General features: G+C 68.3%; 2 protein-coding genes and 1 long non-coding RNA gene across 9 annotated transcripts in view; all 3 read left to right on the forward strand.

The window, feature by feature from the left end:
• The first annotated feature begins 2,503 nt into the window (after window positions 1-2,503).
• Window positions 2,504-6,752, forward strand: BMP15 (bone morphogenetic protein 15). The gene is made up of 2 exons (XM_075896549.1): window positions 2,504-3,194; window positions 5,356-6,752. Exons 1-2 carry the CDS (start codon window positions 2,861-2,863, stop codon window positions 6,201-6,203), a joined length of 1,182 nt encoding a protein of 393 aa, XP_075752664.1. The 5' UTR covers window positions 2,504-2,860; the 3' UTR covers window positions 6,204-6,752.
• Window positions 6,753-10,920: 4,168 nt separating this feature from the next.
• LOC142818245 (uncharacterized) lies at window positions 10,921-16,639 on the forward strand. The gene is made up of 3 exons (XR_012895616.1): window positions 10,921-11,105; window positions 15,036-15,241; window positions 16,501-16,639. It is a non-coding gene; the product is annotated as an uncharacterized LOC142818245 (long non-coding RNA).
• Window positions 16,640-19,989: 3,350 nt separating this feature from the next.
• The window catches only part of PHKA1 (phosphorylase kinase regulatory subunit alpha 1), a 51,796-nt gene continuing 44,022 nt past the window's right edge, over window positions 19,990-27,763 (forward strand). For all 7 annotated transcript variants that reach the window (XM_075896551.1, XM_075896552.1, XM_075896555.1 and 4 more), the window contains exons 1-3: window positions 19,990-20,147; window positions 25,395-25,553; window positions 26,719-26,766. In XM_075896551.1, coding sequence (XP_075752666.1) covers window positions 20,070-20,147; window positions 25,395-25,553; window positions 26,719-26,766 — 285 coding nt within the window. In that variant the 5' untranslated portion in view covers window positions 19,990-20,069. The remainder of the gene's footprint in view (window positions 20,148-25,394; window positions 25,554-26,718; window positions 26,767-27,763) is intronic.

Here is a 27,763-nt window from a genome sequence, read left to right on the forward strand (position 1 = left end):
ATGGGAACTAATAAATAACTTTTCTTTATTCACCCTCTCCACACCACTCATGATTTTATAGACCTCTATCATATCCCCCCTCAGTCTCCTCTTTTTGAAACTGAAAAGTCCCAGTCGCTTTAACCTCTCTTCATATGGGACCCGTTCCAAACCCCTAATCATTTTAGTTGCCCTTTTCTGAACCCTTTCCAAGGCCAAAATATCTTTTTTGAGGTGCGGAGATGTCACGTTACTGAATTTGAGGGAAGCAGCCAGATCACTGCTGCACCCATAGGTGGGGGTGTTGGCCCCAAAAATGGTATAAAAGGGGCCATGTGGGGTGTTGAATAGAAGCTTCCTGTCTGCTAATCCTGTGTACGCTAGTCATGTGATTGTATAATGTCTGTGTGTGAAGTTATAAGCATGTACTTTGTGTGGATACTGAATATTTCTCTGCATGTGGTTGAGCATTGGGCAGGGCCCGGCCTATGGACATGCCAATCAGTGAGGCCCTGTGGGACAATGGCTCTCAATGGGCCAAGGACACACCTTGGGAATGAGGAATGACACCTAAGGGCTGCCAGCAGGGGACACAGGGATAGGCCACTGGCCAAGTGACCTGCTGCAGCCAAGAAGAGACCAGGAAGGATTTATAAAAGATGCCATGTGGCTGACTCCATCTTGTACTCAGCTCAGCACTTCATCCCAGAGGCAGCAGTGCAGGGATCGAAGAGCTGGAAAGAACTATGGACCCATCCTAACCTAGGATGTGCAACAAGGACTTTTAAGCCAGCAGCTGTAACATCTCTGCTAGAGCCTGCATCGAGAATTGGGAGATTCGGTGCATGTAACGTACTATCCTTTAACAACCTCACTCTCAGGCTTTTCTTTCTTGTGTTAATAAACCTTTAGATGTTAGATGCTAAAGGATTGGCCCAGCGTGATTTGTGGGTAAGGTCCAGAGGGTAAATTGACCAGGGATCAGTGGCTGGTTTCTTGGAACTGGACAGAACTTGTTCGGGGTAGGTGGGATTGGGTGCTAGGACCCCCCACCTGTGTATGAGGCCCGGGGCCACCTGGGGCACGGATATTGCTGGGGTGTCAGAGGGATTTTGCTCGTGAGGCTTCAGGCAGGCAGCTGAAGCGCTCTGTGGGACTGGTTTGTGGCCTGTTTGGAGAGGTCTCCAGTCTGGGGGCTGTGAGGAGCCCCGGATTTGAGCAATTCGCCCTGAGCGGACGCCCTGAGCGGTGCCCAGACCCGGCCTGGTCTGTCACAGGAGACCACATCTGTACACAGTATTCCAGATGTGGGCGTACCATAGTTTTATACAGGGGCAGTAAGATATTCTGTGTCTTATTTTCTATCCCTTTCCTAATAATTCCTAGCATCCTATTTGCCTTTTTGACCGCCGCTGCACACTGTGTGGAAGTTTTCGGAGAACTATCCACGATAACTCCAAGATCTCATTTCTGATTTGTCGTAGCCAGATTAGCCCCCATCACACAGTACCGATAGCTGGGGTTATGTTTCCCGCTGTGCATTACTTTACACTTATCCACGTTACATTTCATTTGCCATTTTGTTGCCCAGGCACTCAGTTTGGTGAGATCTTCTTGGAGTCCCTCACAGTCTGGGCAGGGCCGGAAAGCAAACAGATTGTGGTGCGGGGGTGGCATCAGCATGGACCCAGCGAGGGACACCCAGCACCAGGCTCTCCGGCACGTGGGACTCTTGTGGGGAAGCAGTCCCCCGGGTAGGGGCTGGCAGCTTTGGTGCTTTCAGCCACAGGAAACCAGAACTCAAGTAAACTGTAACCTGGTTTCTGCCACTGACCCACTGAGTGGCTTTAGGCAAGTCACTTCCCTGTCTGTGCCTCAGTTTCCCCATCTCTAGAAGGCCAATAATGTGCCGCACTCCCACAGCACTCTCCCTGCAGAGCTCTCCAAGAGTCTCATCGGCGTTGGCACGTCAAGCCCAATGACCCAGGGCAAGGTGGCTCTTTGTTCTCAAACCCATGTTCCAAGTGGGGAAACTGAGGCACTGAACAGGGAGGTGAGGGACACACTAGCAAAGGTGCAGGAATGCAGTAGGGAACCACACCGAGGTCTCCCCACCCAGCCCGTAGCCCCTTGGGAGCTTCTCCCAGGTGCTGAAGAGCTGGGAGACCCTGTGGGGCTGGCCCTTGGGAAGGAGTGAGTTGGCGTGCGCTGTCGCTGGCCCCAGGATCCCGATGGGGCTGCCCCCTTGCACTGACTCCCCGTGAGCAGTGGAGCGCTCTGGCTGGTTAGCCCTGAGGCCCTCTGCCCTGCGTGACGCTGACAGCCGGGGCCAGGCGGGGGCTGGGGGTGTGCCCCCTTTCTCAGAGCGGCTCTGGGCGGCCCAGGGGCTGGAATGCTGGTGAGCGTGAGCCCCCGTCCCTCACCCGCCCCAGCAGGGCTGCCCTGGGGAGCGGGCGCAGAACAGCTCCTGGCCCTTTAAATCCTGATTGACACGGGGCCTTTAAAATGGGCGGGCGGGCAGCACCCTTCTCACTGCGGTGCTGGGCCGGAGAGGAGGGGCTGGAGCTAGACCTGGCCCAAGGACCCCTGCCCCCACTGAGCGCTGGTCCTGCTGCCCTTGCTTGAGCCCTGCCCTGGGCTGAGGGCTTTAACTGCACCTGGTGCCCGGCCTGGGGGCTGGGTTAGGCCCTAGGTTTGCCCTCGAGGGGGCAGGACTTGCCTGGCTGACAGGCCCAGCGTGGGGCAGGAGAGCCCTGGGACCTGCCGCTGCCTGGGGCGGGGAGAATGCTTCCACCTGCCCTGTGGCTCCCATAGCACCAGCCCTTCCGAGCCCTTGTCCCCCCTTAGCCAGAGCCTGCTGCCCTCCGTCAGGCCCCTTGCCATGGGCCCCCTCTGCTCCCTGGCCAGCCTGCTCCTCTTGGCCCTGCTCCCCCTGGCGCTGAGTGGGGGGGCGGGCAGCACGGAGCCTGCTGCCCTGAGTGTCCTGGCTGGAGTGCCTGCCTTGCCCCTTCTCCAGGAGCTGCTGGGGCAGGTGCCCAGTGCCTGGCCGGGCCGGCCCCAGACGCAGCCGGGCAGCTCGCAGCCGCTGCACTACATGCTCGACCTGTACCGGGGCCTGGCAGACCGGGCTGGGCGCCCCCGCCGGCACCGCACGCTGGGCACCAGCGCCCTGCGCCTCCTCCGGCCCTGCGCCTCCACCCGGCAGCCTGGGGCAGGTGAGTCACTGCTGGGGGGGGGGGGGGGGGTCTAGGGCTTGATGGAGATCCCGGGGGGGGGGGGGGGGGCACAGCTCCAACTGTGCCTGCAGGGAGGGGCAGGAGGGTTCTGTGCCCCACCTGGCCCCTCTCCATGCTGCCTCCGGCTTGCCCCGGCTCCCTGGGACTGGGGTCCCAGAGCTGCTCTGGCAGCTGTGGGGGGCGCTGGCTGGCTGTGCAGAGCTGGCCCCATATGCTGGGCTCTCCAGAGCAGGCGCTGGCTACCCAGCCCCCCTGCTGGGGCAGGCTGGCTCGAGGGGTGCTCGGCACGTAGGGCCCTGCCCGTGCACCCTGCCCTGGGCCTGGTGGCAGGCGGGGCTAAGGCAGCATCTCACCCCTCCCTTCCCCCCATGGCTTGGGGCTCGTGCCCCCTGGGAACCGCACCGTGCTGGGGCCAAGGGGGACCTCTGGACCTTGCCTTGCCCCCTGCGGCCAGGCCCAGGCGGCTGCTGTGTCTGTGCCACGCTGGCTCCCACGGCTCCAGGGGCGGGAGAGCTGCCCGGGCGGCTGCTGTGTCTGTGCCACGCTGGCTCCCACGGCTCCAGGGGCGGGAGAGCTGCCCGGGCGGCTGCTGTGTCTGTGCCACGCTGGCTCCCACGGCTCCAGGGGCGGGAGAGCTGCCCGGGCGGCTGCTGTGTCTGTGCCACGCTGGCTCCCACGGCTCCAGGGGCGGGAGAGCTGCCCGGGCGGCTGCTGTGTCTGTGCCACGCTGGCTCCCACGGCTCCAGGGGCGGGAGAGCTGCCCGGGCGGCTGCTGTGTCTGTGCCACGCTGGCTCCCACGGCTCCAGGGGCAGGAGAGCTGCCCGGGCGGGTGCTGTCTGTGCCACGCTGGCTCCCACGGCTCCAGGGGAGGGAGGGCTGCCCGGGTGGGTGCTGTGTCTGTGCCATGCTGGCTCCCACGGCTCCAGGGGTGGGAGAGCTGCCCGGGCGGGTGCTGATCTGGGCGTAGCCCCTCCAGACACTCAGCTGCCCCCCCGCTGGGAGTCCTGCCCCCATGGGTGGCTGCTGTGCCGCAGGCTCTTGGCTGGGAGGGGCCACCTGGGGACTTGTTTCCTCCTGTCCGGTGTTGACAGGGACCCCAGCAGCCGGCTACCCAGCCGCCCCTCCCAGCCGCTCTAGGTTGGAGCTGTACATTGCTGGGGGGGGGGGGGGCAATGCTGCCCCTCCTTGAGGGCTGGTGTGTGGCCGACTCCGCTCCGGCTCCCCCTGCTCCGTGGCTGGAGAAGGAGCCAGCCTGGCTACTCATGCCACGCGCCTGCCCTTCCCCTTGCCACGGGAGCTGTGCCTAGGCAGGGAAGCCGTGCTGCTCTCAGCCTCTGCAGTGGCCAGGCTTTGCCCTGGTAGCCCTGAGCCCATCGAGAAACCCTCCGGGTCACACGGCCAGGGCCTGGCGTGAGCAGGAAACCGAGGTCTCCTGGCCTAACCCCTAGGCCTTGCTGCTGGCTGGTCCATGCCTCTTGCCGTGGCTGGGGGTCCCCTGCACAGGGTCTTGGGCATGGCACTGGCTCGAGGGAAAGGCCTGCCCCTCTGGGGTAACGGCTGGCTCTTCCCAGCTCTGCCCCGGCCTGGGCGTCTCTTCCCTCCGGGCAGCGCTGCGGGAGGCTCCGACACGTCTGGCTCTAGCGCTCTGTGCCCTCCGGACTCCCTTAGTGCCGCCCATGTGGCCCCCCCATGCTTTTCGGGGGGTATTTCCTGCTTGCCGGCCAACGCCTGCGTGTCTAAGGGGTGAGGTCTCTGGGAAGACCAGGGATGTGGCTCTGCCCTGCTGGGGGGGCAGCCTTGGCCAGCAGGTTCTTCCGACAGCTGGGGGGGCACTCGAGTTAAACAGACACGGACCAGATCAGCTCCCCTTTGATCTCCGGTGTCGGCGCCTGCTCCAGCTGCCCAGAGCCTCTAGGGCAGCCCAGGCAGGAACTGCCCGACTCGGGAGCAAAGCTCCTTATTTAGGGACAGGGCCAAGCAAGGGGGGCAGAAAGCCCCTGTCTGTGCAGGTGAAAGGGGTGGAGGGTGCCGGCTGGGCAGCTCTGGGGGGGCACAGTCACCAAAGTGGCTTGTAGGGGAGCGGGAGGCTGATTCTGTGTCCGGCTGTTGGGGCCATAACGCCCGTCTCCTCCCCCGCAGGGCCCTGGCATGTGCGGACCCTGGACTACCGCCTGACCGTCCAGCCGGAGATGGAACAGCTGGTGAGGGCCACGGTGGTTTACCCTGCGGCTCTGCCGCTGGCTCTCGCGCGGCTGGAGTGCGTGGTGCGGCTGCAGGGCGAGGGCAGGCTCTCCGGGCGCGCTCCCCCGCCAACAGGCCACCGGAAGCCCCCTGCCACCTCGGGCATGGCCAGCTGGGCGGAGCAGGACGTCACCCCCCACCTCCTGCCATGGGCCTGGGACTCCCAGGAGAGCCGGCTGCTCCGCGTTAGACTCGTGTGCGTGCGGCTGGGACCGGCGGCCAGCTCGGCTGGCTGGGAGGAAGCTGCTTCCTTGCATGAGCCCTTCCTGCTGCTCTACCTCAACGCCACTGGGCCAGGCCTCCGGGCCAAGCGGGACAGCGCCGGCGCCCAGGAGACACGCCGCGGGCCGGTGCCAAGGCGCAGAGCGCGCCAGGCAGGCAGCCCTGTCCCGGAGTTCCCCGGTTACGTGCCCCCGAGCAGTGCCGAGACGGAGGTGTGTGCGCTGCGCTCCTTCCGGGTCCGCTTCGCCCAGCTGGGCTGGGACCGCTGGATCATCGCCCCCCACCAGTACAACCCCAAGTACTGCAAGGGCGCCTGCCTCCGCATCCTGCGCTACGGCTACCACGCCCCCAACCACGCCGTGGTGCAGAACTTCGTCAGCCAGCTGGTGGACCAGCGCGTGCCCCGGCCCTCCTGCGTGCCCTACAAGTACAGCCCCATCAGCGTGCTCATGCTGGAGCCCGGCGGCAGCATCCTCTACAAAGAGTACGAGGACATGGTCGCCGAGTCCTGCACCTGTCGCTAGCGCCCTGCGCCGTGCCGCGGCCCCTTCACCCGGCCTGAGCCGAGCCCCACCCCGCACCGGGACTGGGGCTTTTACAGAGTTTGTCAGCAACCCCCCCAGGCTGCACAACGGCCACTGGGCTCTGCTGGGGCCTTTTACAAATGGACTCTTCTGCAAATGTTGCGGGGCTGCAGTTTTAAAGGAAGCGCTGGCTGGGCCGGGTACAAAGGGCGGGCGCTTCCTGGGAGCGCCACTGGGCAAACGGCGAGATGGGCTGGCCTCCGGAGAGGGGGCAGCCGTCCCGCCCCCGGGGGTCTGTCTGATGCTCCTGCTTCTGCCTGGGGTGGAACTGGGCCCCTCGTAGGGCGTGACGGCTCCCTCTGCTCAGCGCTGCTGGGGGGAGGGGGGTGACGGCTCCCTCTGGCCCGGGGAGCCTGCTCGGAGGCACCGCGGGCGCCGAAGAGGCAGCTCTCCGGAGAGCAGCCAGGCTGGCGTTGTGGGTGGGGTGCCTGGCGCTTGGCCCCTTGCTTGAAGATCTTGGCCCAGGGAAGCTAAATCTGCTGCTGGCAACCTGGCAGCAGAGCCCCAACTGCTTCCCCTGTGGGTCTGCCCCCCAGCGCTGGCTTGTTGGGGGCAGGGCCGCCACTCAAAGGGCTTCCATGGGGCGGGCCTAGGCTAGTGCTGCTCAGGCACTAGCCACCTGGCCTGTCCGATAGCCCTGTGGCCCGTGCCAGGTGCGCTGCGTGAGCGAGGAGCGCAGGGACACCCTGTCTCGGAGCCCTGGCAGGCGGGCGCTCTGGGACGCTCCAAGTGAGGGGCCGACCTTTTTAGCTTAAACGCACCCCGGCCGGGCCCAGTGCCGGCATGCAACTGGCTCCTGGCTCCAGGCCCCCAGCCGAGTGGCTAGTGGCCCCCACCTCTCCCAGCACGCGTTTTAGACTCCAGCCCCTAGTTCTGCAGGGACTGCCTGACTCCCCTCCCCCACCCCACTAACGGGGCTGAGCTTTTAGCCTTAACGCAGCCTTCCTGCCTCGCTTTCCCTTGAGCAGAGTCTCGACCTTTCTCCATCTCGACCCGTTGCTGCCCCCGCCCGCGGGTCCCTGGCCGGCGCTGCCTGGCACCGGCGTGTAGCCTCCCCGGTGGGCTGAATGGCTCTTGCCGCCTGCATCTATTTATTACCTGCTGTATTTAAGTGCTGTTGTGTAAATAAACGGACTCCTTTTGCTACAGAGAATCACAGCCTCTTCCCTGGCTCCTCCCGTCCCTGCTGCTCCCCTGGGCTGAGTCCAGGCCCCGTGTGCTCGCCCCTTGCCCTGTGGCCGGGGCGGGCTGCTTCCCGGCCGGAGGTGCAGGGTGGCACCTCCATCCCCTGGGCTATGGCCATGCCCCCTTCCTGGCAGGCCCAGGACTGAGGCCCGGCAGCCAGCGCGGAGCCTGGCCGGAGCCCCTCAGCATGCGGGGAGCCAGAGCAGCCCCCGCCCCAGCAAAGCCTCGTGGGCCAGGATGGGGCCCCGGCCCGGTGCACTGCCCGCCTGGGGCCCGTATGCCTGTGGCTCCGAGCGGGGCAGTGGCAGAGTCCCCGGGCGCCTGCCCAGCCGGGAGCCGCGCCACCCTGGGTGCTGGCTAAGTGCCTGGGCTGCGCGAGAGGCGGAGGTGGGGCCTGGGCTCTGGAACCAGGCTGGCTGCTGGGCTGTGGCTGGCTTGCCCAGGGCTGCCCCCAGCTGGAGGTTCAGGGCTCCTGGCACGGCGGCTGCCCAGCCCATGGGGGTCGATGCGGAGCTGCTGGGGGGGGGGGGGGGGGGCTTTGGGGCAGGGCAGTGACCAGGGGGCGGGGCAGCTGGCTGGGCCAGCTCTGCTTTGGGGGGAGGGGATCCCTCTGACCTGCCTGGTCTTGCCTTGCCCCGGAGCCAGGCTGGGACTGTGCAGGGGAGTTGGGGGAGGGGAGTTGCCCCCTCGTCCTCCAAGGTGTTTAGGCTCCAAGTGCCAGGCTCTGCCCCCCATGGCTGGGAGGGGTGAGGGGTGTCTCCCCTCCCCTCCGCCCTGTGGCTGGGTGGCCCGAGGCTGGAGCCAGCAAGCAGAGGAGCAGCCACCTACGGAGCTGGGGCTGGTCAGTGGTTGATCGCCTCTATCCTGTGCTCCCCGGGCTGGCTCCATCTTCCTCTAGGCTGCCTCACCTGAGCCCCACCCCAGCCTGTCCCTCTCCCCGCCTGTGCTGGGAGCTGGCATCAGGGCTACCAGCAGCTGGTGCAGGCCACGTGCCTCCCATGTGACAAGCCTCGGAGCAGGGGCCTTTTCTCCCCCATGTCATTCTCTCCATGCTACAGATGGGAAAACTGAGGCTACCAGGGTCTTCCCCCTCCCCCTCAGCATCAGACAAGCAGCCCCCTGCGGCAGGTAACCCCTCTGGTCCTGCACCCCATCTGCAGCCAGAGGAGACTCCGCCAGCCAGTAGAACAGGGGTTATTGCTTGCCCAGACGTGATGTGGCTACAGGAGTCAGGGCCAGGCAGCCTCAGGGCTTTTGGGGGAGGGGTGCCCAGGCCCCTGAACCCTCCGCACTCCGCTCAGTCTCTTCCTTTCATGTTTGCCCTGCCCTGCCCTGCCAGGTGCCCGTCCCTGCCTCTCTCCCCCGGGAAGAGCCTTGTTACCTGCCCAGGCTGGGACCGGGTGTCGGGTGAGTCCCTGGGAATCTCACAGCACAGGGGAAGGTTACAGAGCAGCCAGCCCCCCCACTATGTCACAGCCCCACAGTGCTGCGTTGGGCATCACAGCCTCCCTGGCCTGCAGATCCTGGGGGCCAGCCCAGCGGCTGGGCCAAGCCCTCGCCCCACCCCCGCCGGCTGCTCTGGTCTAGGGCAGCAGATGAGGGTTTAGCCCCGGTGGTGCTCGGGGGGTGGCTGGTCCCAGGCGGCCGCTTGCCTCCGGCTGAGAGCGATGGTGCACTGGGCCAGAGCAGCCGGGCCTGGCGGGGGTCCTGCAGAGCTGGCCGGCAGGCGCTGGGCCTGGCCAAGGCAGGGACAGAGGCTGATCTCTGCTGGCAGGGTCTTGGGGGGGGAGTGCCCGTGTGGCCCTGCAGAGTCAGCACCGCGCCAGCCAGGCCTGGTGCCGCGTTACGCAAGCCGCTGGAGACAGCCCTGCCCCAGGCCAGCTGGGCACCGGGCCCCTGTGGGATGGGCAGGCCTTGGCCAGCAGCTCGCCCCTTGCTGTGGGCAGGGCAGGGGAGCCCCACGCATGAGGCCAGACTCTGCCCCCAGTGACCGGGCTGCAAAAGGGTCGTTTTGCCTCCAGTAGGGTGGCTCTGGGGCCCGGGGCTGGGCCGGGCAGCTCCATGTTGGGGGGGGGGAGGAGGGAGGCAATGCAGGAGAGGGCTCTGCTCTGGGGGAGCGCTGGGGCTGCCCTGCTATGCTGGAGCCTGCTGGGGGGGGGGGGGGGGGGGCGTGTAACCTTCCGCCAGCCTAACCCCGGGGCGTGGAGTCAGCTGAGGCCAGGTGCAGTGGGAAGGGCTCTGGCCCTGTTCCGCCCGGGTCAGAGCAGGGGAGCCTGGCTGCGCGCCCTGCCCCTGGCAGCTTTGCCTGAGCTGGGGTTAACCCCTTGTGCCCCACAGCTGGGGCTCCCCTTCTTCTCCGTGAGCCAGGGGCTGGTGTGCAGGGAGCAGCAGGTGCTGCCGGTGAGACAGACCCTGCCCTACAGAGCTCACCAGCTAGGGACAAGGGGGGGAGGGGAAACTGAGCCACAGAGCAGCCCCAGGACTTGCCTTGGAGTAGAACCCACATGGCCTGGGCTCCTAGCTCAGTGCCAGCCCCACGGCTCTGGGGTGGGCTGGAGCGATGCGAGGCCTGCTGCCCTCGCCTGAGCTGTGCGCCCAGACTCGCCTGCCTGACAGGCAGCGGCCCTACGCGGGAAGAGCAGGGCCAGGGCCTGGGGGGCAGAGGAGCTCAGAGGGGTGGAGGCCGGGGCACTTGGGCAGCAGCTGGGGGACCGAGTCCACCCGTGCTGGGTCAGTCCGTGCCCCACGGCGCGTCCCCCTCCCCCCGCGCTGGGTCAGTCCGTGCCCCACGGCGCGTCCCCCTCCCCCCGCGCTGGGTCAGCCGGTGCCCCACGGCGCGTCCCCCTCCCCCCGCGCTGGGTCAGCCGGTGCCCCACGGCGCGTCCCCCTCCCCCCGCGCTGGGTCAGTCCGTGCCCCACGGCGCGTCCCCCTCCCCCCGCGCTGGGTCAGTCCGTGCCCCACGGCGCGTCCCCCTCCCCCCGCGCTGGGTCAGTCCGTGCCCCACGGCGCGTCCCCCTCCCCCCGCGCTGGGTCAGCCGGTGCCCCACGGCGCGTCCCCCTCCCCCCGCGCTGGGTCAGCCGGTGCCCCACGGCGCGTCCCCCTCCCCCCGCGCTGGGTCAGCCGGTGCCCCACGGCGCGTCCCCATCCCCCCGCGCTGGGTCAGCCGGTGCCCCACGGCGCGTCCCCATCCCCCCGCGCTGGGTCAGTCCGTGCCCCACGGTGCGTCCCCATCCCCCCGCGCTGGGTCAGTCCGTGCCCCACGGCGCGTCCCCCTCCCCCCGCGCTGGGTCAGTCCGTGCCCCACGGTGCGTCCCCATCCCCCCGCGCTGGGTCAGCCGGTGCCCCACGGCGCGTCCGCATGTCTGTGTGCTGCAGGGGTGGCCTGAGGATCTGGCCCGGGGCCTGGGGGAGGGGTGTGGGGCGCCTGATAAGACTCACCAGGGCAGTTGCCAAACAGCCGGCACCTGTCAAATATTTGATCACAGGGGAGCAGGGCCAGCAGCTGCGTGTGCTGGGAGGGCAGCTCCAGGCCGTGTCCACACGGGCCCCCTGCCCAGGCAGAGGCAGCATGGCCAGCGGGCTCCCCGGGGCGCCGGGCACCAGGCAGGCTCTGCTCCTCGGCGTGCTGCTGCTGCTGCTGCTGCGCTGCTGGCCGGTGAGTGGGTCTGCAGGGAGCGGGCGCTCGGGGCTGGGTGCTGCCGGGGCCCCGCAGGCTCTCCAGTGGCAGGGCCGTGCCGAGGGAGCGCGTCGCCGCCTGCCCTGGCTCTGCCCAAGCCGGGGCTCAGCGGGTGGCCCCGAGCAGCGTGGGGGGAGGGGCCGCGCAGCGGGCACGGGAGCCAAGCAAGTGGTTCCCGCGGGGGACCCTGCGCTTGCAGCAGCGCCACCGAGAGCAGGGTGGGGCCTGCCCGGCTCCTCGCTAGGCTGAGCCCCACCCTCCCTGCCAGCCCCGGGGAGACCGAGGCACCCAGTGGGGGGCACCCAGAGAGCCTGTGCGCCGCCCATCCAGCGCTCCCAGGGGCAGGGAACCAGGCGCTCGCTGCCCGGGCGGGCCGCCTTGCCACGGCCAACAGCAGCACAGAGCTGGGGCTGCCCCCAGGCCCCCTGCTCGCCCTGTGGCCGGCAGCCCTGGCAGCTTGCGGTTCCCGTGGGGGTGTAGGCGCTGCAGGGCCTGGGCCTGGCTGAATGCAGAGGGCTTTGCCCGCGGCTGGTGCTGTGAACCCAGCTCCCTTTCCCAGACTGCTCCCCCGCCCGCCCTGCCGCAGGGAGTACGGGGCCTGCCCTGGCCTTTGGTGCAGGCAAACGTGGGTCACACGGGCAGGGGCCCCTCCAATCCCACCCAGAACCTCCTGCCAGCCCAGCCCTGGGCTCCCTGCACACAGCACCCCTCACCCCCGCCCCACAGCCCTGCCGGTGCCCCTCACCCCCCGCCCCACAGCCCTGCCCAGCAGCCCTGCCGGTGCCCCTCCCTCCCGCCCTCAGCCCCTGCCAGCCCAGCCCTGCCGGTGCCCCTCCCTCCCGCCCTCAGCCCCTGCCAGCCCAGCCCTGCCGGTGCCCCTCCCTCCCGCCCACAGCCCCTGGCCCATCCAGCATTTGTGCCCTTGCTCGGAGGGGCTGGAGGTGGGAGGCAGACAAGCAGAGAGTCTCTGGTGCAAGGGCCATGTCGTGGTGGGGGCTGCCACAGCCCCTTCCCCCCAGCCCAGGAAGAGGAGGTGGATGGGGGATCGGAGCGCGAACAGCAAGGCAGCCAGCAGCCCGGCGTGCTAGCGAGGGGGATTTCACTACGCAGACAGCTGGAGGAAAAGCAATGCAGCGAAACACCAAAGTTACGTCCACACTGCGCTGTGAAATATGCAAATGAGGCGAAGCATGGAATATTGCAGTGCCTCATTTGCATAATCAATGAGCAGCTGCTTTTTGTGCAAGAGGCTACACGGCACCTTTTTGCGCAAACCCCCCTTGCGCAAGAGCCGTTCTGCTTTTCTCAGGAAGAGCGGCTCTTGCGCGAGGGGGATTTGCGCAGAATGGAGCTGTGCAGACGGCTCCTTTTTGCGCAAAAGCTTCTTGCGCGAAAAGCGGCTGCTTATTAATTATGCAAATGAGGCATGGCGATATTACACGCTTTGCCTCATTTGCATATTTCTTGCACAAATCAGCGCAGTGGAGGCGACGCCCAAGTGGCCAGCACTCTCCTGGGACGGCCTGTTTCACCTGGCGAAGGGCGTGAGCAGGGCCGGCCGCGGCTCTCAGGCGGGGAGGCAGTTTGGAGAAGCCATCGCGAGTCCCGGGAAAGGAAGCAGAAGCAGGTTGTCCTGGAGTCTCCAGGAATTAATCTTTAATGAGATTGGGTCATGTGATAGCAGCTCCAGGAACAGGTCCAGCCTCGCTGGCAGCCCTGACATGAGAACAGCAGCCTAAGGACATTGGACTGCCCCCCCTCCCCCCCGGGATCTTAACAAACTCGGAGGACAGGGTGCCAAGGTCTGTGGGAAGAAAATCGGAGGGCAGGCGGAGCCCAGCAGGCTGGCTGTGTCTCCAGGCAAATTGCAAAGGCTCCTGGGAAGCAAGGAGCGGACGGTGGTGTGACGGCGCGTCGGGGACCCCCGATCCTGCACCCGTCTGCAGCGAGATGAGACTCCGCCAGCCAGTCGACTGGGGGGTTATTGCTTCTGCGAGGTGCAGCCCAGCCCGGGTTCTATGCGGGCATCCAAGTGAGGGCCAGGCAGCCTCAGGCCCCTTGGGGTGGGGTCCACAGGCCTCGAACCCCAGCACTCCGCTCAGTCTCTTCTCGCCATGTTTTCCCCGCCAAGAACTGCCCAGCTCCCAGGCCCTGCCCCCAGCCAGGTGGCCGTCCCCTCCCTCCCTTTGTCTCCCCCCTGGGAAGAGCCTTGTTCCCTGCCCAGGCTGGGCCGGGGTGTCTGGGCCCACCCCCAAGTGGGTGAGTCCGTGGGATGGCGCAGCACAGAGCAGGCCGCCCCCCGCTACGTCACAGACGGGAAGAGGGGCGCGTAGCTCCCTTGGCCGGGGCCCGACAATCACTAAGGAGCCCCCCGGAAGTGGAAACCTTGGACCAGTTGCTAAGGAGAAGCAACGCGGGTAGGAAGAGACTGAGCCAGAAGGAGGGACCCCTGGCTGGGGGGGCCCTGGGAGCAGGGGGAAGGTGCCGGGGCGCAGGCCTCTGCATGGCCGGCAGGAGATTGGACAGCTGATGCTGGCAAGCAGCGGAGCTGTCTAATGCCTGTTTACACAGCGCAGCGGTGACGGGGCAGGCGCCCAGGCGGGGCAGGGCTTGCAGGCGTTTGGGGGAGGGATTAGGACGCCGAAGGATCTGGACACACCAGAGATGAACGTCAGTGAAGACACGTGCAAAGTACCCGCTTAGGAGGCCTCGCATGCCCCTGCTCCCTGGGGAACGCGGCCGGGCCGTGCGCGGGACAGCTCTGCCGGCTCCTTCGGTCGTGCAGCCGCCCAGGCCGCGGCGGCGAAATGCCGGCACTCTGGGGAGTCTAGCGGACGTGCCGCGGGCATGGCGGGAGGAAAGGGCCTGGTCCCGCTTGGCACTAAGGGCCCAGCTACTGTGCCCCGTACAGACGGTGCAGGAGAGATCGGAGCGCGCCCCACGAGTGGAGGCCCAGGACCCCTGAGCTGGGAGGGAAGGAGAACGTCCGGGCGGGTTCTGCTTGGCTCAGGCTGTTCCAGGGGCCGGGGGTCGCTGGTCCGCCATGGCGCTGGAGGCAGGGGGAGCTGTGGGTGAGAGCTTGGGAACCGCTCTCTCCCTCGGGGTAGGTTAGCTCCAGGATCGAGGTCCGGGGAGGCCGGGGATCCCCAGGGCACAGGGAGCCCCCTGAGCGTGTCCCCCAGCCTGGCCCAGCGGTGACTCCTGCTCCCAGCATTGCAGGACAGGCCTGTGAGATGCAGCCCCTGCCCTGCGCGGCGCTCTCCCTCGCACCCCCCTGCGCACAGGCCTCGCACGCGTGCGATGCGCCCGGGGGCAAAGGCCAGATTTGTGCTGCTGCCGCTGCCCCACGGCAGCGCCCTGAACCTGGCGCCCGGCTGAGCCCAGCCCGGGGAGGGGGAGCTTGTACTGCGTCTCCCCCTGCCCCTCCAGTATGGGGCCTGGCCCCTGCACACACTAACCCGCTGGCGGAGATGGGGGGTCGGGCTGGGGGCGGGCAGAGGAGGGGCAGGAGAGCCAAGGGATGACGGGGGAGCGGAGGGGGACTACATTGGTGCCCCAGCGTGGTGCCTGGGGGTAACTGCCCCCTTGTGCCCCGTCGCTGTGCCCCACATCCTAGATCTTCTCCGGACTGAGCTAATTGCCTCATTAGCCCCACCACTGCTCCCCCCCCCCCCGCAATGACCCCACCCCCGCAATGACCCCACCACTGCTCCCCCCCCCGCAATGACCCCACCCCCGCAATGACCCCACCACTGCTCCCCCCCCCGCAATGACCCCACCACTGCTCCCCCCTCGCAATGACCCCACCCCCGCAATGACCCCACCACTGCTCCCCCCCCGCAATGACCCCACCCCCGCAATGACCCCCCCTGCAATGACCCCACCACTGCTCCTCTCCTGTGGCTCTAGGGAACCGCAGGCCCTGCCGGGAGCAGGACGCTGCTCAGCGCCCCAGCCAGCCGCCTCCCCTCCCCGCCGGCCAGTCTCAGGCTGGGCCCTGCCGAGGGACCCGCCCGCCGGGCAGCCAGGGCCACGCCGTTCTGGAGGATGGTGGGCAGCAAGCCGCTGGGAGCCTTCTGCCGGCATGGCCTGGAGTGCAGCACCAGCATGTGCCGGTGAGTCCAGACCGCGGGCTGGCACCCCCCTCGCCATGCCCCCTGCTAACCCAGCCCAGAGTCCCCCCGCCTCTGCCGCGCCCCCCACTCCGGAGCCGCAGCCCCTGCTAACCCAGCCCGGAGTCCCCCCGCCTCTGCCGCGCCCCCCACTCCGGAGCCACAGCCCCTGCTAACCCAGCCTGGGGTTCCCCCGCCTCTGCCGCGCCCCCCACTCCAGAGCCGCAGCCCCTGCTAACCCAGCCCGGAGTCCCCCCGCCTCTGCCGCGCCCCCCACTCCGGAGCCACAGCCCCTGCTAACCCAGCCTGGGGTTCCCCCGCCTCTGCCGCGCCCCCCACTCCAGAGCCGCAGCCCCTGCTAACCCAGCCCGGAGTCCCCCCGCCTCTGCCGCGCCCCCCACTCCGGAGCCACAGCCCCTGCTAACCCAGCCCGGAGTCCCCCCGCCTCTGCCGCGCCCCCCACTCCGGAGCCGCAGCCCCTGCTAACCCAGCCCGGAGTCCCCCCGCCTCTGCCGCGCCCCCCACTTCCGGAGCCGCAGCCCCTGCTAACCCAGCCCGGAGTCCCCCCGCCTCTGCCGCGCCCCCCACTCCGGAGCCGCAGCCCCTGCTAACCCAGCCCGGAGTCCCCCCGCCTCTGCCGCGCCCCCCACTCCGGAGCCGCAGCCCCTGCTAACCCAGCCCGGAGTCCCCCCGCCTCTGCCGCGCCCCCCACTCCGGAGCCGCAGCCCCTGCTAACCCAGCCCGGAGTCCCCCCGCCTCTGCCGCGCCCCCCACTCCGGAGCCGCAGCCCCTGCTAACCCAGCCCGGAGTCCCCCCGCCTCTGCCGCGCCCCCCACTCCGGAGCCGCAGCCCCTGCTAACCCAGCCCGGAGTCCCCCCCGCCTCTGCCGTGCCCCCCACTCCGGAGCCGCAGCCCCTGCTAACCCAGCCCGGAGTCCCCCCGCCTCTGCCGCGCCCCCCACTCCGGAGCCGCAGCCCCTGCTAACCCAGCCTGGGGTTCCCCCGCCTCTGCCGCGCCCCCCACTCCGGAGCCGCAGCCCCTGCTAACCCAGCCTGGGGTTCCCCACACACCCAGTGACCCTCAGGCCTGAGCCCCTCCTGAACCAGGGGTGGTTGGAGCCGACCGCTTTGGGCAGTTGCTATGGTAATCCCAGTGAGGTGGGGGCCCTGGTGGTGGTGGCCGGGGATGGAGATGGAGACCCACTGCCCAGGGACGGGGTGATGGTCACTCCCCCTCGGCTCACAGCTGCTTTGCCTCCCCAGGGACAGGCGCTGCGCCCCCCCGCAGTACGTGTGCTGAACGCTGGAGCCCATCGCTACTCGCCCGGGGGAGGGGCTTTCAGGCGGTCCCATCCCAGCAGGGTGAATTCCAAGCCTGGACCCCCCGCAACCCCCAGCTGCTCCCTGGGCCTGCTGCTGGTACTGAAGGGGCCTGAGCGCGCAGGGGCCCCACCTGGAGCGGGGGGACCGGGCCCTTCCTGGCCCCAGCACTGCTCTGTGCATGGAGACTGGGGCTCGAGGGGTCACGTGGACAAAGGGCTGCGATCCCTCCCTGGAGCCAGCCGGAAGGAAATGCCCCCGCAGCCTGGCCCAGCAGAGCCTCCCCCCTTAGCATCCCTCCTGCCCCAGGGTGGGCAGACTCCCAGCCTGCCCCTGGGGATGGGCTCGGGGGGGGGGAATTCCCCCCCCATTGCAAGGTGATGGACGGCACCCAATGCTGCCCTGCAGAGACGGGTGGGGGTAAACATGGACTTCGTCCTGGAGAGGCCTGGATCCCCAGGCTCCTGGCCGGCGGCATCGCTGGGCACCCCAGGACTGCCGGGACCACGGAACCCTCCCTTGCTCACGCAATAAACGCCTCTGGCCGGAAAGGCTGCCACTTCCCGAGTGTTTGTGAAAGGAGCCGAGCCCCCCTCCTGCCAGCCCTGCAGCCCATCAGCTCTGAGCACCCCGGGCAGTGGCGCCTAGGAGCCCTGAGTCAGCAGAGCAGCCCTTGGCTGCCAGCTCAGCGCCTCTGGCCGTGCTCCAGGGAGCTGCAGATGAGCAGCGCATGGGAGCAGCCGGGGGCATGTCCACAGAGGCCCAGCGCCTGGTTCCCACAGGCTGCCCCCGGCCTGGGTGCTGGCTGAGCTGCAGAGGCTGCAGGCTGGCGGGCAAAGGCCATGCCGCGCTGGAGAGAGAACTCAGAGGACAGCTCCGGGGCCACTGACGGGCCTGTGACGGCGCGTCGGGACCCCCACCCTGCACCCCCGTAGCAGCGAGAGGAGACTCTGCCGGCCGGTAGAACAGGGGGCTATTGCTTCCCCGGTACAGCCCAGCACAGACGTGACGTGGTTACAGGAGTCAGGGCCAGGCAGCCTCAGGCCCCTTGGGGTGGGTCCACAGGCCCCTGAAACCCAGTACTCAGCTCAGCCTCTTCCCTTCCTGTTTTTCCAGACCAGACTGACTCTTCCCCCTCCCACTGGCTGCACCTCAGAACCCTCAGGGCGCCCCCCGCTGGGCTGTGCTTACAGAGAGAGGCCAGCAGGGGTCACCCACAGCCCAAGCACAGCGACCAGCGAGTGGCCCGCCCCCCACTAGATCAGAGGGCCTTTGCCCCATGCATCCCAGGCCAGCAGAGAGGCCGCTGGGTTTGTGTCTGCCAGCCCCTGGCCCAGCTCCCGCCTGCGCGCGCAGGCCGGGCCCATGCGGAGGGAGGCAGGCAAGTTTTCCACATGCCAAGGCCTGGCCCTGAGCAGCCCTCAACTCACCCCATGGGCTATGGTGTGCTCAGCAACAGCCGGCGCCCAGGCCAGCAGGGCCTGTCCATTGCTCCGGGGCCTGGGCCAACTGGAGGTGGAGTCGTGGCTTTCCCTGTCCCATCCCAGAGACCCTCCCCTCCTAGGACACGGGCTCAGTCTGCACCCCAGGTTCCAAGCCTAAAGCGAACAGCTACAGGGCCAGTGCCGGGGGGCAGCTACAGGGCCAGTGCACCCACCCACCCGGCCCCGGCCCGAGGCTGCCCCATCACTTGGCAGGTACAAACAGGACCCAGGGCTCCCAGCTGTAGCGTCCCCAGGCTGGTGCCAGACGCGCTGCGCTGAGGCAGGGCTCTCAGCTGCTCTGCGGGGAGAGGAAGGGCAGGGGTGCAGCAGGGGCCGGGAGCTTCTTGGTGCTGAGCGAGGCTGCTCCATGCACAGCGCGATGCAGGGTCCTGGGGCATCCCCTCTGCCCCGTCTCCTCCGGCCAGGGAACGGCCGAGGTCTCTGGCGCTCGCCTCCTCGTGCCCAGCCGGGTCTCCACATGGCGCAGAGGTGGGGAGATCCCCTCCCCCCAGGTCAATGGCCTGGCCATTGGGTTTCCATTGTCTTCCCAGAGTTTCTACTGACTTGGTGTCACCCTCAGCCGGCCCTTCCCTCAGGGACAGCTGGGCAACACCCCCTGCAGCTGGACGGGGCGGGAGGAGCCCCAGAGGGCAGGAAGGTGGCACCGGGGGCTTGGACAACCCTGAGGCAGCAGCATGGGCGGCAGGGGCTCCTCGGAGTGAGGCCCAAGCGCCCCCCCCCACTGGGTGCAGGCCGGGGGAGCCAAGGGGGTACCAGGGGGAGTCAGGGGTGGCCGGGGGGAGCGAGGGGCTGTGTGTGGGCAGGGGGGGCAGGGGGGAGCCAGGGGCTGGGTGCGGAGGGGAGCCGGGGGGGGTCAGGGTGGGGGGCCGGGGGCTGGGTGCGGGCCGGGGGTAGCTGGGGGGGGCGGGGTGCGGGCCGGGGGGGTGCGGAGGGGAGCCGGGGGCGTCGGGGCCGGGGGGGAGCCAGGGGGGACTGGGGGGGTGCGGGCGGGGGGTGCGGAGGGGAGCTGGGGGGGGTCGGGGGGCAGCCGGGGGCGGGGTGCGGGCCGGGGGGGTGCGGAGGGGAGCCGGGGGGGGGGGCAGGGGCGGGGTGCGAGCCAGGGGGGGGGCCGGGGTGCGGGTCGGGGGTGGTCGGAGGTGGGGTGCGGGCCGGGGGGTGCGGAGGGGGGTCGGGGTCGGGGTGCGGAGGGGAGCCGGGGGGGGGCCGGGGCGGGGTGCGGGCCGGGGGGGACGGGGGCTGCGGAGGGGGGTCGGGGGCGGGCCGGGGGGGGTCGAGGGCGGGGTGCGGGTTGGGGGGTGCGGAGGGGAGCCGGGGGGGCCGGGGGCTGCGGAGGGGGGCGGGGGCGAGGTGCGGCCGGGGCGGGCGGGGGCTGCGGAGGGGGAGCGGGGGGCGGGTCGGGGGGCCGGGGGCTGCGGAGGGGGGGCGGGGTGCGGGGCGGGGGGGGGCCGGGGGCTGCGGAGGGGGGGCGGGGTGCGGGGCGGGGGTGCGGGCCGGGGGCTGCGGAGGGAAGCCGGGGGGTGCGGGGGCGGGGGGGAGCCGGGGGGGGGTCGGGGTGCGGGCCGGGGGGTGCGGGGGGAGCCGGGGGGCAGGTGGCTGCGATCCGGGGGCAGCTCCACCCAGCGCCCTGCAATTGCGGGGCAGCCTGCCCGGGGGCCGCCCGGGGGCTGCAGGCGGGGCCGGGGACGCTGCGCCCTTCGCCGCCGCCGCCGGGGCCGGCGCTTTCCCCTCGGCCCCTAAAAGTAGCAGCCGCGGCGCGGGCACTTCCGAGCGGGCCGGCCTGGGCGCGGTCCTGGCAGCTCGGTATCCGGCCCGCGCCGCCCGCCCGCGCTCCGCTCGGCCCGCCCCCGCAGCCGGTACGGTGCTGCCAGGACCTGGGGGGACAGGCCCCGCCCCCTCCCCTCCCCGCCAATCGCCGTGCGGCGGTGCGCCCGGCCGGGCCGTGGGCGGCGCGAGCTCAGGGCGGGGGGGGCCCGGACGGTCCGGGCGAGCTCGGGCTGCAGCGGGGCCATGCGGAGCCGGAGCAACTCCGGGGTGCGGCTGGACGGCTACGCCCGGCTGCTGCAGCGAACCATCCTCTGCCACCAGGTGAGGGGCCGGCCACGGGCAGGAGTTGGGGAAACTGAGGCAGGGCGCGGCGGCAAGTGCCCGTGGCGGTGCTGGGGAGCCCCTCTCGGTCTCCAGCCTGTCGGGTCACGGTGCCGGCCGGGCGGGAGCGCTGTTCCCTGCTGCCCATCACTTGCCCCAGCCTGGATCTCAGCGGGTTCAGGTGCTTAGTGGCCCTGGGGTCTGGGCCCAAGTGGCATAGGCAGGAATTGAGACCCGCCTTCTGGAGCCTAGGCCAGCACCTCCCGGTGCACCGGACAGAGGGGAGAGCTGGGTATCCCTGGCGGACAGAGCTGTGTGCTAGGGGAGCCAGGGACTCTCGCACAAGCAAACGCTTATCGGACAGTCAACAGGCAAGTCGACTTGTTGTCCCCCTCTCCCTTAATGCCTCTGTCAAAGAGGCAGGGAGGGGGTACGTCAAAGCGGCAGAGCCCGGGCTCCACGCAGCACTGCTGCTTTGAAATGCCACGTGCAGCCCGGGGCCTCCTGGGGTGTCCCCAGGCTGCATGCGGTGTTTGAGTGGCAGCGCCCCTAACCCTAACCCGCTGCGTCCCGCGTCCCGGTGTTTGAGTGGCAGCGTCCCGCTGAGAGGCGCTGCCGCTTTGAAACACTGCGGAGAGCCCAGTGTCAGGCTTCTTGCGGCGTTTCAAAGCAGCAGAGTCATGTGGAGCCCAGGATCAGCTGGAGTAGCAGTAGCCCTATTTGATTAGTCAATTCGTCAATATTTAACATCCTTACCACGTGCACAGTGCTCTGCTGTATCACTTTGCTGCAACGGTTGTGTTTGCTGCTCAGCTTCCCTGTCACCCCAAGTGACAGCTGTGAACATTCACTCTCCCTGGCTGGGTGTCCGGTTGTATCTTGGGAAATCTTTCCAATTGCGGATGCTCTTCAAGGATCATTTGATTCCAGTCCAGAGAGCGGAGCACGCACCCACAGTCTGTAAATGCATCTGCCAGGTGTCTGGAGCGCGCACTCAGACCACATGGGATAGCACAGAAACCCAGCTGCTCTTCAGCAAAAGGAATGGCCAGAGAACCTGTGTGAACTCTCCCGTCACACACACGGAGGGTGCCTGGCCGCTCGCTGCCCTAGAACAAGCCCAAACCCGGGATCAGGTCCAGGTTTCTGTTTCACGCAGTTCTGCTTGTTGAATAGACCCCAAAGACACTACAGAAGCCTGAGCCCCCCCCCCCCCCTTATTTCTTTGAAAGCCCCCGGGTCGTTCTCTGCAGATGATGTCCCGGCTCCGAATTGGAGTTGGAGACCAGACACTCCAGCCCGACTCTGCCTTTGGCTTTATGTGGCTTTCAGCAAAGTTTCTCTGCCGCCTCCTCTCCCGCTCTGCAATCTGGGATAGTTCCTGCCTCGTGGTAATTGGGGGCTAATTGTGCGGCACTCTGCAAACGTTCAGCATTCTGTGGGGGCAGAGCAGGTGGAACGGCGTCAGTCCCACCTCTGCTGGCGAGAGAGTCGAGCTTCCAGAGACCGCAAGGCAAGCTCTGTGCGGTGTGAGAAGCCGGGGTCTCGCCCGCAGACGTGGGCCCAATTCACGGTATTAGCTCAGCCGTCTCGTGTCTCTGAAGCATTAGACCCTGTTCTCCCCGTTAGTGACTAGGAAGCATTGCCTGAGAGGTGTGACCTTTGAGCCCCCAACTGTGGCAGGATGTAGGTCTGTCTGCAGCGCTCTGGGGTTCAGCTAGGGCCCTTTCCTGCTGTGGCCACGCAGCGTCTCTCCGACCCTGCCGGACTTCCCCGGGCTGCTGCAGGGGGAACTGAACTTGCCTGGTCAGATCCTCTTGCCATGTGGAGCCTGCTGGGCAGCAGGGAAAAGACGGGGTGTTGATTTCACCTTGCATCTGGCTTTCTCCAGAGGAGGATCCCACAGGCAGAGATAATTGGGGTGGGGCAGAGTAGTGGGGAAATCCCCCCCCCCCAGCAGATGCTGAGGCTGGAAGGTGTGATTGCTTGTGCTGCTAGAGATACCTGCTCTGGCGCTAAGCCTGCTAGGGCTCTAGCGTGGCTGCCGTGGGCCAGCTGGCCTCCTGAGAGCGAGCCTAGGTCGCGGAAGGGGGGTGTTTGGCCGGCCCAGTCAGCGCTTGCAGGGGTGCGTCTGCCTGAGCTGGGAATGGCATCCGGACCGGCAGGGCGCTGCGCGAAGGGAGGTAGCGAGGGTCTCCGCACCCCGCCCCTCCGCGCAAGCCGACAGCTTTGGTGCAGGGTAGGAGGCGTCACGTTTCCGAGGTTGCAGGGTACGTGCGGGCTGGACGTCCTGGGAACTGGGGCTCTGCCCTGCCCCAGGCAGATCGGCGTGGGGGGTTCTGGGCACGGAGCCTTTCATCTTTCCCATCGCCCTTTGCCGGCTGGGTGCCCTGGCAAACGCCAGCGCTGGTTGCAGACCTGCCAGCACCCAGGCGTCACTCCGCAGGGATGGTGTGTGGGGGCGGGGGCCTCGCCATGGGACGGATCTTGCTCCCTGTTTTCAGCGCCCTAGTGGCTCTCCCCGCGCTGGCCTAGGCAGCACCGGCCGTTCGCCGGCACCCCGAGATCCAGGGCCGGGCCGGGGGCTCTGGAGTGACTGGCTCCCTGAACTCTGAGCAGCCAGGGCGGGGGGGAAACGCTCCGCTCCAGAGGAGGGCTGCCGAGAAGCAGGTGTACAGGGGAGCTGAGGCTGGTGCTGCAGAGCGGGGGTGCGGCCGGGGGGGTCATGTCCGCTGAGACGAACCCTTTGTGCCAAGTGCTCCCGCCTTTCCGGCCGGTAGAGCCGGGCCCAGGGGAGCGCAGGGGCTGCCTGGCACTGGCTCTTCGGCGGTAGCCATGGCAAAGCCGTTGGCGCTGCGTGCGGCCGGCCCTCCCCCCGCCCCCCGAAAGGGCCCAGACAACGAGGGTTTGTTCCACTGCAGCCGCTGGCCCAGTAAATGGGGATTGAAGCCAGGCAGGGGAGGGGAGAGTGTCCGTCATGGGGTCTGCAAAGGCCGGGCTGGCAGGGGCTGCCGTGCCCGCCAGACGCAGCAGCCCAGAGGGTCCGTGCTCTGTGTGGGGCCAGCCCGTGGGGTGTGGCTGGCCGGGCTCAGCCCAGAGGGTCCGTGCTCTGTGTGGGGCCAGCCCGTGGGGTGTGGCTGGCCGGGCTCAGCCCAGAGGGTCCGTGCTCTGTGTGGGGCCAGCCCGTGGGGTGTGGCTGGCCGGGCTCAGCCCAGAGGGTCCGTGCTCTGTGTGGGGCCAGCCCGTGGGGTGTGGCTGGCCGAGCTCAGCCCAGAGGGTCCGTGCTCTGTGTGGGGCCAGCCCGTGGGGTGTGGCTGGCCGGGCTCAGCCCAGAGGGTCCGTGCTCTGTGTGGGGCCAGCCCGTGGGGTGTGGCTGGCCGGGCTCAGCCCAGAGGGTCCGTGCTCTGTGTGGGGCCAGCCCGTGGGGTGTGGCTGGCCGGGCTCAGCCCAGTGGGTCCGTGCTCTGTGTGGGGCAGTGGCTCGGCCCATTGGCCGGCTGTGCTGTAGAAAGGTGTGACGGGCCGGGTCTGGGCACAGCTAAGGGCGTCTGCTCAGGGAGAATTGCTCAGACTCGGGGCTCCGTACAGCCCCAGACTGGAGACCTTCCCAATAGGCTGCACACCAGACACACGGAGCGCTCCAGCTGCCAGCCTGGCCAGCCAGAAGCCTCACAAGCAAAACCCCTCGGACACCCCAGCTCTCTCTGTGCCCCAATCAGTCCCAGGCCTGCACACAGGTGAGGGGTTATAGGACCCATCTCACCTCCCCCGCACGGGTTCTGTCCGGTCCCAAGAAACCAGCCACAGGTCCCAGGTCAATTTGCACTCTGGACCTTACCCACAGATCACGCTGGGCCAATCCTTTAGCATCTAACATCGAAAGGTTAGAAAGAGAAAGAAAAGCCTGAGAGTGAGGTTGTAAAGGATAGTATGTTACATGCACCGAATCTCCCAGTTCTCGATGCAGGCTCTAGCAGAGATGTTACAGCTGCTGGCTTAGAAGTCCTTGGTGCACATCCTAGGTCAGGATGGGGCCACGGTTCTTCCTGGCTCGTGGTTCCCTGCGATGCTGCCTCTGGGATGAAGAGCTGAGCTGAAGACCCAAATGGAGGATGCCACGTGGCATATTTATATCCCCCCTGGCTTCTTCCAAGCTGGAGAGAGTCACATGGTCAGTGGCCAGGCACCTGGATTCCTTCCCAGGTGGGTCTCTGGTACTTGAGACCTATTGTCCCTGGAGCCTTGCTCATTAGCAGGTCCATAGGCTGAGCCCATCGCTCCACCACGTACAGAGGAACTTCCGGTCTCCGCGCAGAGTCTATGTCTATAGCTCCACACACAGATCTCATACAATCGCAGGAATAGAATATACAGACTCAGTAGAAGGGAAGCTTTCATTGGACACCTCGCATGGCCCCCTTTGTACCCCCCATGGGTGCAGCAGTGACCTGGCTGCTTCCCGTAAACTCCGGTAAGGTGACAGAAGGCCTGAGCTGATGCGGGCTGTGGGTAACACCTGCTGAGCTCTGTGGAGTCCTGGGGTCCTTGCGGCTGCTGCTGGGCTGTGCAGACCTTGGGGCATCTCTGCGCAGGGCGGGGCGGAGCCTGGTGCCCTGGGCAGGCGGCGGACGTCGAGGTTTCGAGCCTGGGCCCTGGAGCGCATCAAGCCTGGAGCCGCGTGGGGAGATGCCGAGGGAGCTGGCCGCGGCGCAGGGGTTAGATCGCAGGGGCAGAAGCTCTCAAGTGGCCTCGGAGCTCTGCGCTCGCGCTGTGTCCCGTGGGGAGCACCTGCCTTGCAGCGCTGCGCTCCGTGGCCAGGACTGTGGGCCGGGGCCTTTGCGATGTCGTGAGCTGAGCTTTGAGGGAGGAAGGAGTGTCCAGAGGCTGGGAAATCAAGGTTCAATTCTCCCCAGTCAGTCGCTGAGCCCCGGTGCCTCAGTTTCCCCATCTGTAAAATGGGACTGGAGCACTGCCCTCTCTCGTGGGAGTGGTAGGCTGGAGATGTAGCTGAAGATAGGCAGGCCCCGGAAGACTGTGAGGGGCTCGCACTTCACGGTCATGGTGGGCCAGAGGGGGTCGGGCAGGGCTGCTTTGGCGTGTGACCCTGGGGGCCCTGGCTTTCCCCTGTTTGCGTTCCTCGTGGGTAAGCAAGGCGCCCTTCCCGGCTGCCTGTCTCCCCGTGGCTGGCCTGCCCCGAGCGCTCGGGGCTGGAAGTTGAGCCCAGGTCTCTCCCTCCCCGGTGCTGCAGGACCCAGTGACGGGGCTGCTCCCGGCCAGCTGCGACCACAAGGATGCCTGGGTGCGGGATAACGTCTACAGCGTGCTGTCGGTGTGGGGCCTGGGCTTGGCGTACCGCAAGAACGCCGACCGCGACGAGGACAAGGCCAAGGCGTACGAACTGGAGCAGGTATGGGGGCAGGGGCGGGACTTGGAGAGCTCCCAGCGGGACTCCCGGGCACCCGGACTCCTCCAGCGGAAAGGCGAACCCGTCCGCAGCGGGCCCAGTGGGGAGGGCGTTTCCGCGGAATCCCACCTCGCCCTCCGCAGCCACTGGCCTGTTTGGTGCCCAGGGCGAAGGCCTCCCCCTCCGCTGGCGCTCACACGTCAGGGTAGCTGGTGCGCCCTGCAGAGAGCCTGAAACGAGCTGGTCCCGTTCCCCCCGGCCGGCAGGGCTGCGCGCTGCTCACGGGCCGCTTCTCTGGACGGGGTCTGTCCCAGGCCCCGGCGTCCCCGCTGCTGGGTCCTCCAGTCGCCTCCTCCCACAGCCTCTTCTGGGGGCTTGTCCCCCGGGACTCCGTGGGGCTGTGGACACGTGGGTGCCACCTGCTCCCTGAGCCTCGCGTGGGGGGACCCCCTTGGGCCTGTCGCTGTGCTGGGGAGGGGGCTCTGTCCTGAGTCTTCCCCGCTGTGCTGCTAGCGCACCCGGCCTCCTCGCGCGTCCAGGCAGGCGATGGGCGAAGGTCTCTGACCCCACGGTTCAGCATCCGCCACCGGCGGCGGGGGGCCCTCAGACTGCTGACGGCCAGCGCGGGGTCCGGAGGATTTGTCCTCCACCGGACCGAGCCCGTGAGATCCCCGAGGGAGGACTGGGGGCAAGGCAAAGCTGCTTGGGCCCCGGGGAGTGAGCACGTAACACAATAATTCTGCACTGGGGAGAGGCTGGAGGGACTGTGCGGGGGTGGCCTTGTCCTCTTCTCTTGGGGAAGTGTCTTGGCACGTGCCACGGCAACCTGGGCTACCAAGGGGCAGGGCTCTGGGTCTCTCCCCCGCCCCCCTGGGATCCTGCTGGCGAAGGTGGAGGGGCTGTGCGGTGGGGAGCAGCCTGGCTCCATGCGTGTGGCCGACCCCTGAGTCCAACTTGGGCTTGAGCCTGGCAGGACTCCGGGCTGCACTGGCTGGGGACCCGGGTTGTCCCCTGGGACCTGCTCCTCCCTCGGCCGCTGGCCTGGAGCGCCAGTGCGGGGCATGTGAGCGGCAGGTCCGGTTACAGCCGCGGGCTCCGAAAGGTCAGGCCCAGCTGCTGCTGCGTCAGGGCTCCGATGTGCTGACCAGGCCTGGCCTCCTTTCTGCAGAGTGTGGTGAAACTGATGCGGGGGCTGCTGCAGTGCATGATGAGACAGGTACGGCGCTGGCGTTGGGCCGGGCACCCAGTGAGCTCGGCCCTTCCTGTCCCTGAGCGCCCCGCTGCCCCTCGCTCTGGTCCTCTCTGCATCGCTGCCCCGACCCCTCTGCCATCAGCCCCCCGCAGCGGCCGGCCAGAGGGAAGGCAGCTCCCCCAGCCAAGCCCCAGCCGGGCCCCGGGCTCGCTAGCACCTCGCCCTGATCGGCCCCTTTGCCCTGGGAGCTAAGTGCAAATGCTGCAGGGTCCCCGGCTCAGTCAGCAGGTGCTGGGTGCGTCCTGGCATGACTCTTGTGCCGCAGCCGGCTCCAGCCCCGAGCCCAGTGTCCGGGCTTCCCACGCTGCCCTCCGCGCCGGCGCCCGGTGTCGCTCGGTGTCCCTCGGAGCGGGGCGCCTCCTCCCCCGCCGGTGGCTCTTCGTCTCCCCAGGAGCCGCGCCCAAGGCCTCGTTCTCGTGTGGGCCCTGGAGAGCCTTGCTCCGGCCCCGAGTTGCCGCTGCCCTCGTGGGGGAAGCCCCCCCACGGCCCTGCCAGGAAAGCTGTAACCCGAAGCTGTTCAGGGTTTTGTAACAGGCCTGGTCTGGGAGCCACTGCCAGACATGGCGCCCCCCCCCCTTCCCCCCTCGGCCCGGCGCGCGGCCCCCACTGCCAGCCCCCCCCCTCGGCCCGGCGCGCGGCCCCCGCTGCCAGCCCCCCCCCCTCGGCCCGGCGCGCGGCCCCCGCTGCCAGCCCCCCCCCCTCGGCCCGGCGCGCGGCCCCCGCTGCCAGCCCCCCCCCCCTCGGCCCGGCGCGCGGCCCCCACTGCCAGCCCCCCCCTCGGCCCGGCGCGCGGCCCCCGCTGCCAGCCCCCCCCCTCGGCCTGGCGCGCGGCCCCCGCTACCAGCCCCCCCCCCCCTCGGCCCGGCGCGCGGCCCCCACTGCCAGCCCCCCCCTCGGCCCGGCGCGCGGCCCCCGCTGCCAGCCCCCCCCCTCGGCCCGGCGCGCGGCCCCCGCTGCCAGC

This window comes from Pelodiscus sinensis, chromosome 13 (assembly GCF_049634645.1).
Source record: "Pelodiscus sinensis isolate JC-2024 chromosome 13, ASM4963464v1, whole genome shotgun sequence".
NCBI classification, from domain to species: Eukaryota; Metazoa; Chordata; order Testudines; family Trionychidae; genus Pelodiscus; species Pelodiscus sinensis.

Bases quoted from the DNA above. Each gene is read 5' to 3' on its own strand.
- BMP15 (XM_075896549.1), top strand. From the start codon at position 2,861: ATGGGCCCCCTCTGCTCCCTGGCCAGCCTGCTCCTCTTGGCCCTGCTC. The intron at 3,195-5,355 runs GTGAGTCACTGC...CCTCCCCCGCAG, and splicing joins CACCCGGCAGCCTGGGGCAG to GGCCCTGGCATGTGCGGACC.